This window comes from Pelobates fuscus, chromosome 8 (genome assembly GCF_036172605.1).
Source record: "Pelobates fuscus isolate aPelFus1 chromosome 8, aPelFus1.pri, whole genome shotgun sequence".
In the NCBI taxonomy this organism is placed as follows: domain Eukaryota; kingdom Metazoa; phylum Chordata; class Amphibia; order Anura; family Pelobatidae; genus Pelobates; species Pelobates fuscus.
This window is the reverse complement of record NC_086324.1, coordinates 29,178,230-29,199,769: the sequence shown is the minus strand read 5'-3', so window position 1 is coordinate 29,199,769 and position 21,540 is coordinate 29,178,230. Positions and strand designations below refer to the sequence as shown.

General features: G+C 37.9%; 1 protein-coding gene across 1 annotated transcript in view; it reads right to left on the bottom strand.

The window, feature by feature from the left end:
- The window catches only part of KCNJ3 (potassium inwardly rectifying channel subfamily J member 3), a 191,998-nt gene that overhangs the window by 158,451 nt on the left and 12,007 nt on the right, over window positions 1-21,540 (bottom strand). The window contains exon 2 of the mRNA XM_063429530.1: window positions 15,126-15,342. Coding sequence (XP_063285600.1) covers window positions 15,126-15,342 — 217 coding nt within the window. The remainder of the gene's footprint in view (window positions 1-15,125; window positions 15,343-21,540) is intronic.

Genomic DNA, 21,540 nt, shown 5'->3' with positions numbered 1-21,540 from the left:
ATTGATGGAACAAACATTTGGCATTTTGGAATTCATTCTAAGCAAATTTCTATTTATTTTTTTAATGTCTAAATGGAAATATGAAATACCCTTATTGACTAAATATCCAATAAATATGGTGTTGTCATTTGTTACATACACGTATTGCACACATCTATATCAACAATCGAGAATTAGCTGACAGAGGTTTTAATGGGGAACCGAAATTAAATTAAGTCTCTGCTCAACTTGTGAGAAACTGAACTTCTTAAAGGAACACCCCAAGAACCACAATCACTACAGCATGCTGTAGTGGTTTTGGTGTCAGGAGTGCCGTGATGCCCCCAATGTAATTAGTTAACCCATAGAATGGGAATTAAAGGACGTAAACACATTGTTAAATTAGAGCCGCAATCAAAAGCTTACGAGACAGTTTTTTTAATTTAAAGTATATCTAACAAATGTAACAGCTCATACACAAATTAAGAAAAGGTGTTGTATCAGTAGTAGTGATGTCACGAACATAACATTTTCGGTTTGCGAACGGCGAATGCGAACTTCCGCAAATGTTCGCGAACGGGCGAACCGGGCGAATCGCCATAGACTTCAATGGGCAGGCGAATTTTAAAACCCACAGGGACTCTTTCTTGCCACAATAGTGATGGAAAAGTTGTTTCAAGCGGACTAACACCTGGACTGTGGCATGCCGGAGGGGGATCCATGGCAAAACTCCCATGGAAAATTACATAGTTGACGCAGAGTCTGGTTTTAATCCATAAAGGGCATAAATCACCTAACATTCCTAAATTGTTTGGAATAACGTGCTTTAAAACATCAGGTATGATGTTGTATCGATCAGGTAGTGTAAGGGTTACGCCCGCTTCACAGTGACAGACCAAACTCCCCGTTTAACGCACCGCAAACAACCGCAAACAGTCCATTTGCACAACCGCAAACTCCCCATTTGCACAAGGTTGGATACAAAGCTAGCCATGTCCCGTTCCTTGTCCTCACTGATGTCATTGAAGGTCTCTCTTCCTCCACCCAGGAAGCGGGAGATAAAAAAAGATGCTTGGTCGGTCCTCCTACTTCAAATTTGGGGCACTGCGCGTGCAATCTAATGTGCCACCAGATAGGAGTGGTGTGTTAAGTAGTACTATTCCTATCAGTTTAATCCCTGTTACGTCCCCTATCAGGGGACGTGTATATAAGGCATCGATTTTAGGAAGCGGGAGATGGACAAAGATGCTTGGTCAGTCCTCCTACTTCAAATTTGGGACACTGCGCGTGCAATCATCTGTGCCACCAGATAGGAGTAGTGTGTTAAGTAGTACTATTCCTATCAGTTTCATCCCTGTTACGTCCCCTATCTGGGGACGTGTATATAAGGCATCGATTTTAGAAAGCGGGAGATGGAAAAAGATGCTTGGTCGGTCCTCCTACTTCAAATTTGGGGCACTGCGCGTGCAATCTAATGTGCCACCAGATAGGAGTGGTGTGTTAAGTAGTCCCCCTCATCAGGCCTTTTTTAGTCGAATGTATCGCCCACTGTCAGTCCCTTCGGGATCCATCCCTCATTCATCTTAATAAATGTGAGGTAATCTAGACTTTTTTGACCTAGGCGACTTCTCTTCTCAGTGACAATACCTCCTGCTGCACTGAAGGTCCTTTCTGACAGGACACTTGAAGCTGGGCAGGCCAGAAGTTCTATCGCAAATTGGGATAGCTCAGGCCACAGGTCAAGCCTGCACACCCAGTAGTCAAGGGGTTCATCGCTCCTCAGAGTGTCGATATCTGTCGGTCGAGTCGTTCTCTGAGGGTGGACCCCGAAGGGCTGTGGCGATGCGTAGGACTTAAAAAGCTCCGCATGTCCTCCATCAACAACACGTCTGTAAAGCGTCCTGTCCTTGCTGGCGTGGTCGTGGGAGGAGGAGGATTACTTTCACCTCTTCCCCTGTTAGATTCCTGTAGTGCTGTGACATCACCCTTATACGCTGTGTAAAGCATACTTTTTAATTGATTTTGGAACTGCTGCATCCTTTCCGACTTGCTGTAATTCGGTACCATTTCAGACACTTTCTGCTTATACCGGGGGTCTAGTAGCGTGGACACCCAGTACAGGTCGTTCTCCTTCAGCCTTTTTATACGAGGGTCCCTCAACAGGCACGACAGCATGAAAGACCCCATTTGCACAAGGTTGGATGCCGAGCTACTCATGTCCTGTTCCTCGTCCTCAGTGATCTCTCTGAAGGTATGTTCTTCCCCTCAGCCATGTACAACACCACTGATACCAGATAGGTGACAACGAGCACCCTGGGATGCCTGTTGTGGTTGGTCTTCCTCCTCCTCCTCAAAGCCACATTCCTATTCTGACTCCTCTTCCTCACAATCCTCTTCCAGCATTGCTGCAGGTCCAGCAAGCGATGCTGATAAGGCTGTTTCTGGTGGTGATGGTGACCACAACTCTTCCTCTTCATGCTCATCTACGGCCTGATCCAGCACTCTTCACAGGGCACGCTCCAGGAAGAAAACAAATCGTATGATGTTGCTGATGGTGCCTTCGGTGCAACTGACTAGGCTTGTCACCTCCTCAAAAGGACGCATGAGCCTACAGGCATTGTGCATGAGCGTCCAGTAACGTGGCAAAAAAATTCCCAGCTCCGCAGAGGCTGTCCTAGCACCCCGGTCATACAAATACTCGTTAATGTCTTTTTCTTGTTGGAGCAGGCGGTCGAACATTAGAAGTGTTGAATTCCAACGTGTCGGGCTGTCGCAAAGCAAGCGCCTCACTGGCATGTTGTTTCGCCGCTGGATATCGGAAAAGTGCGCCAAGGCCGTGTAGGAATGCCTGAAATGGCCACTCACCTTCCTGGCCTGCTTAAGGACGTCCTGTAAGCCTGGGTACTTATGCACAAAGCGTTGTACGATCAGATTACACACATGTGCCATGCACGGCACATGTGTCAACTTGCCCAAATGCAATGCCGCCAACAAATTTCTTCCGTTGTCACAAACCACTTTGCCCATCTCCAGTTGGTGCGGAGTCAGCCACTGATCCACCTGTGCATTCAGGCGGGGTCACCAAGTCCTCTGGAGAGCCACGCATTCCATGCTTGGCAGCCGTCATCAGGTTTACCCAATGCGCAGTGTAGGTGATATACCTGCCCTGACCATGCTTTGCAGACCAGGTATCAGTGGTTAGATGGACCCTTGCCCCAACACTGTTTGCCAGACATGCCATTACTTCCTTTGGCACAATCGAGTACAGGTTGGGGATTGCCTTTTGTGCAAAGAAATTTCGTCATGGATATTATCCTGTATCTGCCGTTTGTGGTCTGTCACTAAGGTTAATATGCCGACGATTAGACACAACGATTGTTTTTCCCGCGATATGTACGGGATTTTGCCGTCCAGTGGCACAAATAATGACACTTTTACCTCTATTTAAGATCCAATCAGGGTTTTTTCACACAGGGTTGGCTCACTTGGTAACAACATTTCTCTTTTCTCGATACTCCTCCGTCTCTTTCCTGTACCAGGTGCCCTTGAAGGCACCTTTCTGACTTCTGTCTCATACAGATTGTCTATTTTATTACATTCCTTAAGTTAAAAGTGGTTTAACATCCTGACAGAGATCATCTGATACTTGAGCGATCATCTGATACTTGCTACAATTTTATGCACCTCTAGTGCACATAGACATTTTGTATTAGATTATGGAAATCACTTGCTCTGCCTGTACATTTGGATACATGTGTCCTTTATTGGATACTTATAGCTATTGGGACACCAGATATGAGTGAGTGGTGGCACTGGGCAGGCCCTGAAACGCACACTAATGAAGGAAACTGACTGCTATTATATTACAGTCCAAAAAGTTTTTTTTGTTAAATGCAAGCTATTGTGATACCAGTGAGTGAGTGGTGGCACTGGGCAGGCCCTGAAACACACACTAGTGAAGGAAACTGACTGCTATTATATTACAGTCAAAAAAGTTTTTTGTTTTTTTTAAATGCAAGCTATTGTGACACCAGTGAGTGAGTGGTGGCACTGGGCAAGTGGGCACAGTATATGCTTTGAGCCTGACACACAGGCTGGCAGGCAGGCAACTGCAATTACATTACACAGAAAAAAAAAAAGCAGACTGATGTTCTAGCCCTAAAAAGGGCTTTTTGGGGTGCTGTCCTTACAGCAGAGATCAGATGAGTCCTTCAGGACTGTAGTGGACACTGAATACACTAGCCTAGCTATCAATTTCCCTATCAAATTAGCAGCAGCTACACTGTCCCTACTCTCACTAAGAATGCAGCTTCACAATGAATGTAAAATGGATGCTGTCCAGGAGGTGGGAGGGTCTGGGAGGGGGGGTCTGCTGCTGATTGGCTGGAATGTGTCTGCTGACTGTGAGGTACAGGCAGGGTCAAAGTTTACTCAATGATGACGAATAGTGGGCAGACCGAACAGCGCATGTGTTTGCCATCCGTGGCGAACGTGAACAAGCGATGTTCGCTGGGAACAATTCGCCAGCGAACAGTTCGGGACATCACTAATCAGTAGTTGCCTAACTGTAAAGTTCATCAATAACCCAGGAATTAGGCATCTTTCCATACTCTTTCTTTTTATTTTTAGGTAATTTACCAATCAATTCTTTGTAGGGGAGTTGAAGATCAATCTGTAAAATTAAAGAAACACTAGCAGCATGGAAAAAAATATATCTCCATCCAAACTCAACAGTACTTAGTCGAGTCCTCTAATGACTTGTGCATTGTGATGAATTCTGTTGAATTTACAGCTAACTCACAGTTTTAGCCAGAATGTTTCCAATTATTAGGATGTTGTTATTATTATTATTAAGATATTATAAAATTTTTAGCATTTCTGGACCAAGTTTTTCAATTAATTTGTGAATTCACCACAACTGTTTTTGTTTGGTTAAAAAACAAATACTTTTACCTTGACCTGATTTTAGTGTTTATAATTGTTCTCTACCTTAATAAATGCACACACATATCTAAAAATATATACATCTATCTATCTATCTATCTCTCTGTCTGTCTAGCGATTTGGAGTGTCCCTTTAAATGCTAATTTTATTGTGGCTTGCTAAAACTAATATTTTTACAGCTGCTTATTGATCTGTACAAAAATTCAGATTATCCGTTCCATGATAGAAATTACTGAAGGCACAAATCAGGATCTGAGACGTGCCTACCTGAGGGCAAACAAACTTGTTTATTTTATTTTCCCAAAAGTTGGCATTTAAGAGGCACAATGCTGTACTTGCTGTGTTTTTATTTGTATTTTTTAAGTGCATTTGGTAATTCAAACGATATCTAGTGAATTGTTTATGAAGTGTTTGCATATCATTGTAGAGAGAGGCACATCTTGGCTGTTTAAACATATGTGCTCTGTGATACCTGCCGAGATCTAATCTGGAAAACATAATGAAAACATTTATTTATTCACCTTCCAAGAGCAGGGGGTTTTACTTTGAAGATTATACCAGACCAGCGCTAAAAAGACTGTGAACGCCATTCTTCATGTGAGTTCTGTTCTACATTATACATGCTACAAGCTTCAGAGGTAAAACGCTACTTAAACATTCCCGTTTTAATCTTTCATTATTATCAGTATGGGCACACTTTCTCACTACAACTGTAAACTGCAATGGATTAGAAGATGCAGTGGTGCTAGTGAGACTGGCTGACTATTTTGGGAGCTAGACAATAGGAGTTTGCAGATAATAATGAGACTTCAAAGATAATTTAAAATGTAAGGCCAAAGTAATCAAACTGGAAGCATACATGACTTGGAGAATTTTTCAGCTATTTTTAACTTGAAGTGGAAATTTACTTTGTATATTCACGCTAGTGTATAACCATGACAGTTTTAAACCACTTTGAATAACCTATATTGTTTCATTAAAATGGCCTGATCTTTCGCTAAGGCTTACAGTCAAATAATGTTTTATTAAGACACTCAGATATGCAAGCTTTAAAGGAACACTTTAGTGTATTCCTAACACTAAAGTGTGCCTCTGTCCCACATTCATGTACCTAATTTCAGTGGCAAGGCTCCTCGGTGCTGGGTCATGGTCCTCATCCGCCAATGTCAGTCAATGAGGGGGGGGACATAATACACAAGAGCATTAAGTCTGCCCCATACGAAAGCATTCAATCAATGCTTTCGTATGGGGTTTTGTCAGGGAGGTCTTATCCCAACTTACAGGCATGACGAATCCCACAAACAGGGGTACTAGATAGACATATAACCGGGCCTTAGAGTGGCTGGACTTAACATTAATACAGATAAAGACAGAGTCGGGAATAGCCAAGGCCAGGAATATAGAACTACGGATAAACGGAATAAAAAGCTGGGTCAGGATACCAGAAATTCACAAAGTCAAATACAAGCCAAGATCAATATCAGAGTATAATATAATATCAGAGAGACTTACTATGAGCACTAAAGTGCATCAGGGCAAAAACCATGATAGGGCAAGGAACAAGGGTCCAAATTAGCTTAATATAGCCTAACAATAATTCTGATTGGTCGAGGTCATCTCTGCAACTCCAAAATACTTGATATCAGGATTGCCTGGATGATGTGGTCACTTTAAAATCGGACGTGACGTCACAGTATTTGAATTATAAAAGACGCACAAATAAAATGACAGCGTCTAATATGCATATTTGGGCCTTTTTGGATTGTTCTCCTGATTTGACTCCTGAACTGACAATTGGCCAAGCTGGACCTCCCAGAAAATGTTCTATCTTTGGATAAAAGGGTTCAGCAGAACCAAAATTACTAGTGTGAAATATAAACATGTGTACAATATAATAATTGTCTTAACTGTACCTCCCCTAGCTGGAGTTAGAAGATGTTAGCCCAGTATAAGTAAAATATAAACACATTGTGTACTTACTGCACTATACTTCCTTGCAATAAACATCAGAGAAAAAAAAAGATACAACTATTCATCTATTTTATTCCACATCAGGTTACATCTATCAAAAGACTTTCTTGCGAATTAGATCAATAACTAAAACTCGCAATGCAAGAATATGAAGGTTTGTTTAAGACTGGCAAGGAATCATGGGAGTTGTAGTTTTGGAAATCTAAGTTTTAGTTACCTTCTGTCTAAAGGGTTCAAATACTTTGTTTCAACTTTGTTTCAACAAATAAACGCATTCTTCTACTGACAAAAATAACGCAAATGGCATAAATGTAAATATGTATCACACCAAGTTATAAATCTGCCCTGGATCTTGTAAAGTTATGCTACCTTTCATCCATCATACACAATCTGTCTTATAACCTCAAATGCCATTTATGCACCTTTAACATCCTTCTGTCAGGTTTTTACAGCTAAGGAACCTTGTCAACCACTTCAAAAGAGAAAGAGATTTCAGACATGACATTCATTCTCACATACACCGTACCTTTATACTTCCATCTCCTCTCTGAAAGGCATCCCTCCATATTTATATAATTTACTTGCAGATCACTAACAATTGCATGGGAAAATGCCAAATATACATATTTCATTAGCATATGTGTCAATACACTTAACAGAGGATGAATTTAAAACAGGTAGTTATCACTTGCACTTCTGCGTTACAGATGTGTGCTGAAATTAGATTAGGGACATCTAAACTTGTAGAAGTCATACAACGGTTTAATCACTAAAGAATTAATTAAAGTGATTTGGGAACGGAAGTTAATATTCTAATAAAGGAGTAAGTCACTTTTCTAATATATTATATCCCTGCGAAATAGTTTAAGGGACACTATAGTCACCAGAACAACTACAGCTTATTATATTTGCTCTGGTGAATAGAATAATATCCTTTAGGCTTTTTTTTCAGAGAAAATGCAGTGTTTACATTACAGTTAAAAACCAAAGGAAAAAAAAGTTACCTGCACTCTCTCCTTAATCCCTATGTATATTTAGACAAATGGAGGTCATTTAGTTACTCCAATGGCCATTGGAGCGGGTCCTTTACATTACAGCCTAGTGACAACTCCACTGGCCACTCCTCAGATGGCTACTAGAGGTGCTTCCTGGGGCAGTGCTGCACAGTGTGACTGCCATTCTGTGTCTCCAACCTCTACATGCAGACACTGAACTTTCCTTATAGAGATGCATTGATTAAATTTATCTCTACGAGGAGATGCTGATTGGCCAGGGCTGTGTTTAACTTGTGTTAGCTCTGCCCCTGGTCTGCCTCTTTGACAGTTGTGACATTGTGATTTGCTCAGACCACCACTTATGATGATGTCAGAAGACAGCAGGCAGGTCTCAGGCAGACAGGGGCATAACCAACAGCTGTAGACTTGAATACAAGTAAGATTTTACTATATTTAAGGATACAAGAAGTGTTTTAACACTATTGGGTTATGAATATATGTTTGTTTCTTTAAATAGAAACAATGGTGTTGGATGCTGGTGTTGTCGTTTGTGCCCCCCCCCCACCCCATTTCTGTTGACTAGCTTAAGTTCTCTCCTTACTTCTGGCTCTAGAGCAGACCTGCACAACCTGTGACCTAACAGATGTTTCGAACGACAACTCCCATGAACCCCTGGCTATCACCTGTGATTCCCTGATTATGTGTTTCTATCTGTTTCATCAAATGAATCATGGGTGTTGGCTATCTGTTTTATTCAAAGAATCCGGGGCGTTGTAGTTCAAAAACATCTGGGGAGCCGCAGGTTGTGCAGACCTGATCTTGAGGGTTCTGCTGCTGAACTTTCTCTCTCATCCTGTAACAGAACAGCGGTATGGATATTTCTACACTAAGCTCCCTGAGCACACCTGGATGAATACCATCTAGCCCAGGGGTTTTGTTTACATTTACTTTAGTTAATTTCTGATGCACTTTATCTTGTGTTAATCAATTGCCTGTTTGCTGTAAGACTTTTGTCTTTCAAATCTACATCCATAGAGTCTTCTTTCCTATATACTAAAGATAAATAATTATTTAGAATATCTGCCTTGTCCTGATCCTGCTTGATTAACTTACCCATCTCACTTTCAAATGCACCAACAATTTTACTCTTAACCTTTTTTGGCATTAATATATTTAAAAAAAACTTTTTGGTGTTGGTGTTGATCTTGCTTTCTTTAACTATGAGCTTTTCATTTTAAAGTTTAGCCCATCTAATCACTCTTTTGCAAGTCCTATTGGCATGTTTATATTTGTTACAAGATACAATTGACTCCTCTGATTTAAATGTTTTTTTAATGCACTTTTCTTATCTTCCTTCTTTTTCTTTTATCGTTTGACGGACCCTTGCTCTTAGCCACATTGGTTTTAATGTGCATCTTTTATATTTGTTTAACAATGGTATGTATTGAGAAATGTACTGTTGTAGAAAGTGTTTAAATACCTTCCAATTATCCTATGTGCCTTTGCCAGTGAATATTTCCTGCCAGCCAAATAGCTGTAAAAATGTCTTATTGAATTTAGCCTTTTTAAAATTAGGTGTTTATGTACATCCCATATAATTTAGATTTTTTGTGAGAGTTCATCTCAAATGGCACCATATTATGGTCACCATTTCCAAAGTGCTCCCTAACTTGAATGTTTGAAAATAATTCAACAGTATTTGTTATGGCAAGAAAACTGGCAGATAGTTTTATTTACTGATTTTCAAAGCTATCCCTTTAAATTTCAAAAGTGGTCTAATTTAGCAGGAACTTGACATGAATTGCCTAATAACAAAATCAATCAATATCACACAACCACATTTTACAGGGTTTACAGGACTATGTGCAGCCCTTGAATTAAGCGCTACACATAGTTCATCTGTTAGTCTGGGGCTACCAAACTGTGGCCCCTGCTTGCAGAGAGGACCCTCAGGAATCGAACGTTACCTGGGGCTCCCTGATTTTAGCAGGTGGTGGGCTGGGGAAGGGTGATCTTAGCAGTGGTGATTTCAAACATTTTAAAGGACTATGTGCAGCACCCACTTTGAGAGCTGCAAACAGCTCACTCAACAATCTGGGCCCACTAAGTGTAACCCAAGCTAACATAGAGGACAGGAAAAAATTTTGGTATATAGTAAACATATACCTTAAGTATAGTAAACATATACCTTAAGATATAAAAATATATAATATAGTGCAGATTGTAAAAATTCCAGCAAGAAATAGTGGTGGGATGCTGCCCTAAAAAGCACACCAGTCTTATTTACAGAGCCAATAATATAGGCTCTTAAAAATGTGAGTGACCCATTTCTTACTTCATTTTAATTCACACAGTGTTTTACAATCTGCACTAAGATATATATTTTTATATCTGTACTTGACGTATACAACTTAAACAAGATTCTATAAGGCAATCCATCAACACCTATAGTGCTCCACTTAAGGTATATGTTTACTATATACCAAAACTTTTTCCTGTATTTGTTGTATGTGGAATAAAGGGTAATCCACATTAGTGTATAGAGTTGCTATATAAAATTTTCACTATAAATTATTTTTCTAACACGCACTCTCCCAAAAGGAGATTTTGGTTCTAACATAGAGGACACTCAGGTATCAAACGGCACTTGGGGTTTCCTGGTACCAGCAGGGATGTAGCCCTGCCGGTACTTTTAATGCATGACAATCCATGCATTTAAAATGTGTTAAACCCAACACTGTGTGACGGCATAGATTGTCATATGGTCCTTAAGCAGTTACCATTAAAATTGCTGGGAAGTCACAGTTCTTGTTTAAGTTACCCAATATTAGTTATAAATATACCACTGTAACTTACAAACACTTTGAAACAGTACCAGAAGCACGAGCTTTGAAATTACCCAAGCCTCCAGTGATTCCATCATTCTCCTTAAAGTAATTAAAGAAAATGATGATCCCATTACCATATACAGATTCCTTATTAAGATATACTTGTCATCCATTAAGCACACTATTATTAGATCATTTAAGTTACCACTCTATATTTCCCACATGTGCTGTTTTATTAACGGCAGGGCAGTGCGCACTTAATAATAGTTACTTACCAATGACTTTAATCAACATTTTAAATCTTATTATTAGTCTAAATAAATTATACTCTATCTAATAATATCAAATTAAGAAATGTATCAAGACATTCCCTTTTAACCCCTTCACTATAGTTTTTTTTTCTTAAATAAAGAGTAATATTTATTTCAAACATAATGAGAGTAACTAGCATGGTCAATTTAGATATAATATTGTATATAACTCTTGTTCAGAGATATATTATTATTATTATTATTATTATTATTATTATTATCATTTATATAGCGCCAGCAGATTCTGTGTCGCGCTTTACAATATTATGAGAGGGGGGATTTAACTATAAATAGAACAATTACAAGAAAACTTACAGGAAAAATAGGTTGAAGAGGACCCTGCTCAAACGAGCTTACATTCTATAGGTGAGAAGACGTGCAATTTGCTGTAATTCTGCTAATCCTTTGAGGAACAAACAGGAGGACACAGTTTTAGAGATGGTATATTCACACTAATCTTGCAATACTTCCAATAGTTTCATAAAATGATCTCAGAAGAATGAAGTATAGTTTTACAATGTACTATAAGTGCAAAACCAAATTACAAGTAAAAAAAATTGTAAATTAATTGACTGCTATATTTTGTTAATAAATATTTTTTTTAAAGTAATACAAACATAAAGATTGTAAGTGCATGTGAACATAATGCCACATACGATACATGCAATTCTGTTCTATTGCTGCCTGCACGTATGCTTGTATATGTGCCCAGAGCAAATACTATCTCCTCCCTCCACTTGCTGCTTTCCTGCAGCACTGTATATTTTGCGCCATACAAACTCCTGTAAAGACATTACATCATTTTGAAGTCCTGCAAAGCAGAGGCACTGAAATGCAAAAACATAAATAATTTTTATCGCTGGGCAGGAGAGCGATCACAGAGGGCATTAAGAAAGGTTTGCAAGGCCCTGCGCAGCAGCATGGACTCTCAGTGTACTGTATTGTGTAGCCCACTGCTCCTTCTTGCCTATAATTGCCTATAATTTTGCATATAGTTTTACCTGAGTAGGCATTTACAGCTAAGAACCATGTGAACTTCAAATAATGGCTAAATATGTGTGAGCATTAGCAGCCAGACCTTACCAGTCTTAGTGACATTTACTCATGTATCAACACTTTAAGTCTGACAGCCCAACTGTTGCACTGTATATACCCACTATCTGTATATGCATATCCGAGCTAGATGTTCAACTATAGGGACCCATATCTCACTAACCAGCACGCCACCCAATGCTACATAAGTCACATAAGCCAAATAACCATAACTACTGGCAGGCCGTGACAGCCCACACACACTGAGCACCTAACATGACGGGTTAGCTTATTACATTTATATACTACTCTGTGACTTATCTTTTAGAACGTGACTCTACTAACTACCAAAAAATTTGTGCAAGTACAATGTATACCCCATTGTAATTTATGCCTGAATAGCATGAGGATTGCCTTAGGGGTACCCCATGCAAGTCTGTTACTATATACGCACTGCAAAAAAATAAAATAAAAAAATATAAAAAAGAAAGGTTTGCAATGCATTTCAAAATGAAAATTAGCCCATGTATGGGCATTAATAATTGATTCATTTATGATAATTGCATCCTACATGGTTATAGTATTATGAAGTAGTAGTTATAAAAGAGGAAGGGAAAGAAAGACGTGTAGTTGTGAACTAGAAGTAAAATAGTAAATGAAATGCAAAAGTAGCTATTAATATATCACCCACAGAGACTGTTAGTTTTTTTGGCAAGGAGACTGGTGAGTACGTGTAAATGTTGTTTATTTATTATTTATTTATTATTGCCATTTATATAGCGCCAACAGATTCCGTAGCGCTTTACAATATTATGAGAGGGGGATTTAACTATAAATAGGACAATTACAAATAAACTTACAGGAACAATAGGTTGAAGAGGACCCTGCTCAAACGAGCTTACATTCTATAGGAGGTGGGGTGTAAAACACATTAGGACAGGAATTTACAATCAAATAAGGTGGGCTGCCCTTTAGGAGAGGGCAAGAGACAGGTATGTGAGGTAAGGGTTAGTCTTGGAGGCCATAAGCTTTCCTAAAGAGATGGGTTTTAAGGCACTTCTTAAAAGATGCAAGACTAGGGGAGAGTCTGATGGTTATATATAACAAACCACATAGAAGTATAGAAGGTTATAGATATATGAGTGTTGACAATTTCTGAAGTGTAGGAACATCTAAACAAAGTATACAAAGTCTACATAGTATATATAGTAGGGTGTTAAGTCATTTTCAGTGGCCAGCCATAGTATGCATTAGGCTGTTAAAACCCAGGAGTTAATAACTGAATTATGGTAATCTCAGGTCTTGTCGATGACAGTCGAGGACAGAAGGAGGTGATATAAGACCACAAAAACAGCTATTTCACAATAGATGGCAATGGATGAGTTTTGAGTTAGTAAGCCATGTCAACTCTTACTCTGGTAAGACTATCTAGACCAAGGGTGCCAACAAGTTAGACACCCAGATGTTGTAGAACTCCAACAATGCTTTGCATGCCTTTAGAATGTTTATAGTTTGTCAAAGTATCATGGAATCTGTAGTTTTAAAACACCTGGGGATTTACCTTTTGGGCACCACTTGCACTCCTTAGAGCCTAAGGGAGTGCCTAGATTAATTCAAAACTGGAACAACACATTCCTTAGTTTTAGATGGGGATGGTGCAAATAATTTCACAGACTGCCTAGACTTAAATATATCTGGTTCTTTCCAAAGTTCCTTGATGTAGATGTTTAACCTGAAATCTTCATCCCCTGTTATAATATGGTCTGTGTATTGCTAACAATTTATATGCAGTATTTTAATTTAAAACAGATGGTATGCGCAGATACACTGAAATACACAACACAACTAAATCAGTCGAGCCTTGCTGCGGAGAAGTAATTAGCCACTGTTTATTACAGCATTACTTTTACAGGGATAAAAATAAAACCAACTACTGACATCACCAGGTTTTGGATTTAATATTTCATAACCCCCACACCTTGGCATCTGAAAACATAACCTGTCCACCATAGAAAACCAAACACTTAACAGCTGATATAACAATCTCTTAACAGAGATACTCACACTGTAGATCCAAATGGAGGTGGCAACAAGGGCCCGTGGACATAACCTATCATTAACGTATTTACTTATTCCACCATATCTAATGATTCTACAGTCTATGCAGCTGAGCTCATACAACTCTCTATTCTAAAGTTTGTTTGACAACAACTAAATCACTTGATAATGTCTTCATGCTTTATGTTTTGAATTGCAGTCACATGATTTGTTGTTTGCTTAATCATGGCAGCCTAAACATTTTAGTATAAATGTTCATTTAATTGTATTGCAAAAAAAATATGTAATTTGAAGATGGTATTATAGTATATAAATAATCCCATTGAGCGGTTCTAGAGGCATGATAAACACAAGGTTGATTGGTTTTTGAACGTCTCCAAAACCCAGAGATGGCATTGTTTCTCAATAGAATAGAATGTTTTAGCATTATGTATCTTTTACATTGCATGATTTTTTATTAAAATGAATGTTACAGTTTTTGTAAGGGCTGCAGTTGAAATAATCTAAGGGCATGTACGGTCATGTATTGTATAAATATAGGTCAGATTAGAGCGGAAGATGTAAGACAATAACTTAAAAAATAATGGCTCTGTTTATAACACTAAGTTTCATTATTTGGCGTCTACTTTCACCTTTGCATCTGTAGGTACATATTAAGCTGTTTGCATGGGTTATATAAATACAAAAAAAGAGTAACAATAACAGGTTATTTTATTCTCACATTGTGTGTTTTTGTTTTTATATTGTCACTTCCTAGAATATTTCCAATGAAAAATACAACAAACTGTGGAAAAAGAAACAAATAAAATAATAAAGTAATGAAAAATTGCCCACTTTTGCACCATTTATTACAAGCAAATAAAAACATTAACATTTGTATAAGACAAGTAAATAATTTTGCAGTTCTCCGTTGAACAATCCTATCATATAACATAAACACAATATAAAGACATAGATATACAGATTCACAGTATAATATCACACAATATATCTACAGGTTTACTCACCAGTGGTTTCCACAATGCCTTCTAGGATCACAACGATTTCAAACTGTTCTGTTTGCATGGATCGCTGAGATAGCTCATAGAACGGACTCTTGGAATCTATCACATGACATATCGTAAGTGGGGAAACCAGAAAAAGCTGATCAGCCCCTGTGCTAAAACCTACATCCAGTTCAAGTTGATCCAGGGGGAGAAACTCACCCTCCGGTGTCTGCCGAGACTAAAGAAGCACACAGGAAAAGAAAGAAAAATTACCACCACTATTGCAGTTTTCATGACAGTCTGACATCAATTCATATACTTGCTAACATCTGACATTTTCAATTACATGAGACAAATCTTCATCTTTCCGCTATGTGTCGTATCTTATTATCATATGGGGTTAAATACAAATTCCATGGCAAAGGGTGTTAACAGAATAGTGCTGTACAAACAAAAGCTTTTCTTCACATATTGGATCATTTCAATCAAACTTTCAAACAGAACATAAAAAAACTAAGCTATGTCAATATGAGTGTTATTAACAAACATATGTAGGAACCTCTGTGCTTGGCTTAGGTGGGTGCCTGCTATAACTATCCTGTTCTGAACCATGTAGTCTATATAGTCCAACCCTTTTTTGGCTAAAATTTGTCACTGAGCAACTAGAAGTTAACTAGACTAGAAGTTAATATTGTCAAGGTATGCACAGTAGATGTGTTGGACTCTGGAAGTCCATACCAGTAGAAGTGAAAAAAAGTCTAGGAATGCTTCACTGCTGAATTGACCTTTTTTTCAACACGATTAGGACTCAGAGAAGTTTTTTCAAGAGCCTAAAAAAAAAAAAAACAAGTAATTCTTCGCATGAGTGAAGTGAATGTATGTTGACCTTGGTTTTTGTGTTGATGCTGACACCACGTACACTAGTAGCTATTCCTGCATATATCAATATGTTCCTGCCTCTTCGTGAGTAAATATCTCCCCCTTGTTGTGTCAAGAGATTCCTAGAATCAAAGAAACATAAGCAACACCAAGATGGTAGCAGTTGCAAGAAGGACCAGCCACTGAGGAAATTATGAGCACCAAGTTAGAGGTGGAATAAGTGAAATCGAAGATCTCATAGTATGCAGACTTGATTGCATTATTAGTTTTACCTACTGTCACAATGTATACTTTTTTAATCTATATTTTAGAGAAAATTTCAAGTCACGTTCTTCATTAGTTGACTAGTTTTTTAATGTCCCTGACGACTTTGCTCATTCTATATCAAAGCCAGCAAAGTATCAACCCATCTTCACATGTCTATTGACCCATTAAAGACCAAGGCTATTTTCAGAAGTAACGCCCTCGTGGCCAAGGCCTTTTTTGCACTTTTGCCTTGCGTTCATTCAGTCACAATTTCCCACTTTCTGTTTAAGTACACCACTTAATTTATGATTTTTTAAATGAGAGATAGGGCTTTCTTCTGATACCCCATAAGAATACATAACTCAATATTAAATAGAAATAATATTTTTTGTAATTTTTATACACCAAATGCAACTAAAGAAAACTAACTCAAAATAGATTTACTAATTGGTCCTGACTTTTAAAATGCCCAGTATGTCTAGGATTTCAATTATTTTTTTCTTAAAGTTTTAAAGCTAAAACTTTGCCAAATTTGGCATGCTGAGATTACAGCCTTAATTGTAGTCACATAATCCAAAACTGCTAATCCGACTCACCTTAATCCCTAATTCCAGTAGTGACATCAGCAGAGGTATTTCCCAGCTCACACAGTACAGAGGGCACTGTGAGCCATGTGTGCTGTGAGATCCCTCTCATATTGAAGCTCCAGCATACAGAGATTGGTGCTGAGAAGCTGACAAAGCCCAGCATCGATCACTGAGCTAAGAAGCATCCAAGGGGACCTCTGAAACAACCCTGGGGTCACTTTGAGTCTTGCTAATTGCTCTTCGGTCAGTCCGGGGCCACTAATTGTGCCCCCAACTGACCGAGTGAACGCTCAGATATCAAGAAGTACCTGGGCCTTGGTAGCAGCAGGGATGACAGAGGGGATGCTCAAGTATCGAAAGATACCTGCAATTTATAGGTAGCAGCAGGGATTTAACCCCTGCTGGTACTTTTACTGTATGGCAGTCTACGCCATCACTGGGCATTAAAGCCCAGTGATGTCATGACAGCATAGACCATCATGCAGTCCTTAAGTGGCTTAGGTCATATTTATTAAGGAAACATTGAAGCAAATCTGAGAAAACAAAATATTAAATATGAAGAAACAGTGTGGTTTACATGGTGATTTACTCCTAATCTAGTACATTGCCCTAGAATTGAATTGGTGTGGCTTTGATAATTATTGTTTTTACATTTAGAATAGTTTTTACTAACTGTTTGTTGAATAACAGTCTTTGTCCCTGCACACATATTCTGCTCATTAATTGATGTAGTTATAAATCAGTTTTTTTTTATTTTTACCTCGTTAAAATTAATTGCCAGTAATTACAGATTATCCAAGAGAAGGTCCTCCAATATCAATCCAACAACTATAACTAAGGGCATCTGCTCCAAATCCAATACCATTAATATTTCATGTTAACCCTTTAAAGGAACACTATACTAATAGCAATACAAACCTGTATTTCTAATGATATAGTTTACCTGTCCCATAGGTCGCCCTCCAGTTTGACATAATAAAATATAAAACATATAAAGATTTACTTACCTTTTCCCAGCTCCGTAACTCCATTGGTGCTGTTTTCATCCCATGAAATTTACCCACATTTCCTAAGTAATTCCATCTTTCTATGATGTTCGTTACTACTGAATTTATTTATTTTCTAGCTCCTTCTGCTTCCTAGTCCCTTCTACCCCTCACCTCAATGTTATCTGTTTTCTCCTTCATTTAACTCACCTTTTTATCTTCCGACACACCATGGTCAGCTTTGTCACTCCCTCAAGTGTCCCATAGTTTTCACCTTCTTTCTCACCATTTTCCTTGGTCACTCCATACTTGCCTAGCTCTGATACCTAGAGCTTGTCTACCTTCTCCACCTTCGTCCTATGCATTTTTTCACCCTTCCAAAACTCAATGCACTCACTTTCAATTTTCTGTTTTCTGCAACTCTTCCCCTTCTCTGCCCCTATTTCCCACCCCCTTTGCCTACTTCTACCCCTGTTCTTTCAGTCTTTCCATATATTTTTTCTAAAACATCCCATATGCATGTTTTAACGTTAACAGGCTAACATTTTTAACCTAGCTTTCATGTTATTCCAGTGATATAAATCATGTAACCTAATGTGAGTAGATCGATGCTGGCTATCTGACCAGGAATAACATTAACATACACACTTGTGCCACACATACACATTATGACATTGATTTTATCACACACAAAGACTGTCTGCTTAGCATTAACAAGCACACTTACATATACACATACTATCTCATGAGTATAGTACACACATATGCACCTACATAAACAAACAAACATGTACACACATACAGATGCACACACACTTATCAAATTAGGTCAAATTGGTTTAACTCATGTGTATTTGATATTTTGTCACCGTTAATATGCACACATGTGCACTCACTTTCTCAGTTTTCACACAGATGCACATTATTTCATAATTAATCCTTAGCACGTTTAAACTCTTATATATGGCTGCCTGTCTGTCTGTCTATCTATCATTTATCTATATAGTTATCTATCCATCTATTTTCTTTCTTTCTGTCTGTCTATCAGGTATCTATCTATCTATCTATCTACCTATCTATCTATATATCCATCGATTTATCTACCCATCTCTCTCTCTCTCTCTCTTTCTCTCTCTCTCTCTCTCGCATACAGGAAGGTGGAGAAATTAAACAATGTTTCTATTTCTGATCTTCATCTGCATTGTTTGCCCTGACTGTGTCTGGACTAAACTGAATAATGATGTTATTCGCTACATTTTTAATATAGATTTATTAAAAACGGCACATGTGAAAAAATAGTAACACAAATTATAGGTCATTTACAATGTTTTATTCCACCAAGTAAACGGTTCCCCTTTAATTTACACATAAATGTTGACTCATTAGCATTTTCAAGCAGATGCCAAATATCTCAGCAACTATGGCATTACATAAATTCAACCTCATCTCAGCACCGTAAGCAAACACACTCTATCTCAGCAGCATTAGTTCATGCACAAACACACACATGTGTGTACAATATGTCATCAGCTTCAGGTTAGGCACACACATCAATGTACAAATTGTACTATTAGTAAACACAATGAAATAGAATTCTATTTTTTCAAGATACAAGCTAACATTTCTAAATAGAATCTTGCAAATCCAAATATTAATAAACACACATCACCTAAAACTGCTAATACAAATGACTATATAACTGAATACAGGCTGAAACATCTGGTACTGGTAAATATAATTTAAAAAATTGGTAAAAAATTCATAAAACGGACTAAAACCTACTAAATACAGACTGAAACTGTGAAAACGTCTAAATATAATTTCAAATAAAAGTTAAAACTACAAATATATGCAAAATAATACCAGATACACGTTAAATGTGTTATATAGGTCAACATATGTGTATTATGGACTAAAAATATCTTTAGAAATATTTTAGCTGTAATACTTATACATAGAATTAATTAGTATCAATGGGTCATTGTTAAATTAATGTAAACCTGTCAGAAGCTAATCATGTGTATAGGTTCACCTTGAGGTACATACATATTCAAATAAACACTTTAATTAAAAAAAATATGAGATGGATTCTCTTACCAGAGTTAGGGTTTATTTTGCTTACAGATTAGTAATTCCTGCATTGAAGTAAATGGGAAAATTGCTATTCGGTAAGCAGTGTAAAACCTTATTCTGCTAAGGGAATCGAACCCTATCTCTATCTTTACTTATTAAAAATGCCTTTAAAACAGGACCCATCATTCTGTTTTCCTCACTCTGTTTTTTTTTATAATTACTAAATGCTAACTTTTTGTTTTTTACTATTTTGGCCACATCTGCGGAGTACCACAGTGGTTCTTGAATTTTTTGCTTTTACTGACAAGCCTAATGCAATTTTCTGTTGCCTTCAGTAGTGCAACTTTTAAATAATCCCATTTCTCTTGGACTCCATTTAAATTGCTCCAGTCTGATAATGACTCCTTTACACATATTCTAATTTTAGAAAAGTCTGTTTTTTTAAAGTCTAAAACTTTTGTTTTTGTGTGGTGTGACTCAGTCACTGTTCTTATATTAAACCACACTGACTGATGATCAATGGATCCTAAACTTTCACCTACAGTAATATTGGATACCAAATCTCCATTTGTTAACACTAAATCTAGTATGGCCTCTTTACGAGTTGGCTCCTCAACGACTTGTTTTAGAGACAATCTCAGTAGGGAGTTTAGAATATGTGTGCTCCTGGCACAAGCAGCTATTTTTGTTTTCCAATTCACATCAGAAAGATTAAAGTCACCCATGATGATAACTTCCCCCTTCATTGTCATTTTAGCTATTTCCTCAACTAGTAGATTATCTAACTCTTCAATTTGTCCTTGGGGCCTATAAATCACACCTACACGAGTTACTGTGTGATTACCAAATTCTAACGTAACCCAAACGGACTCTATGTTCACCTCACTAACTTTTATTAGGCTAGATTTTATGCTATCCTTCACATACAGGGCCACCCCTCCCCTTTCCTGCCTTCCCTGTCTTTTCTATATAAAGAGTACCCTGGTATTGCTATATCCCAGTCATTTTTCTCATTATAACAGCGACTAAATCTACACTATCAGTTGCCATTATTGCCACAAGTTCATGGATCTTATTCCCTAAACTGCGAGCATTTGTAGACATGACTCTAAGCTTATCATTTTTTAACACACTTGCTACAGTTGCTAGTTGCTAGTGATACTATTTTCCAACATTGATACAATCTGTTCCGTCACAATTGTATCAAAGACTTAACTGCTACTTATACAGTTGCTAACACGCAATTGACATTGTTACAGAAATATAGATCTCGATCTTAGATAGGTAATGAGCCCATTAAATTGGTACGTAATTCATATACAAACAGTGCATTACCTACCTACCATGACATTTTTTATCAAGTTCAGTTTAGAGGCTCGACAGCCACACAACGAACCTCTTAGAACAGTCTAGCAGCTCCTGTTATGGGTACTGTTGCCCTATCGGCTTTAAAAATTAGTAGCAAAAAAGTTTTTTTCAAAATTATGATCATGTTTGGTACTTAAAATCTAAGATACAGCTAATTAAGGGTTAACTTTTCCCTCTATCAAAACAGCGATCCTTGGCTGCAAGTGAATTTCTACCACACTTTATTCTCTAAGTAGCAACAGAAGGGTTAAAACAAGTTCAATTACCAATAGTGATTCTGGTTGCTAATATTTAATT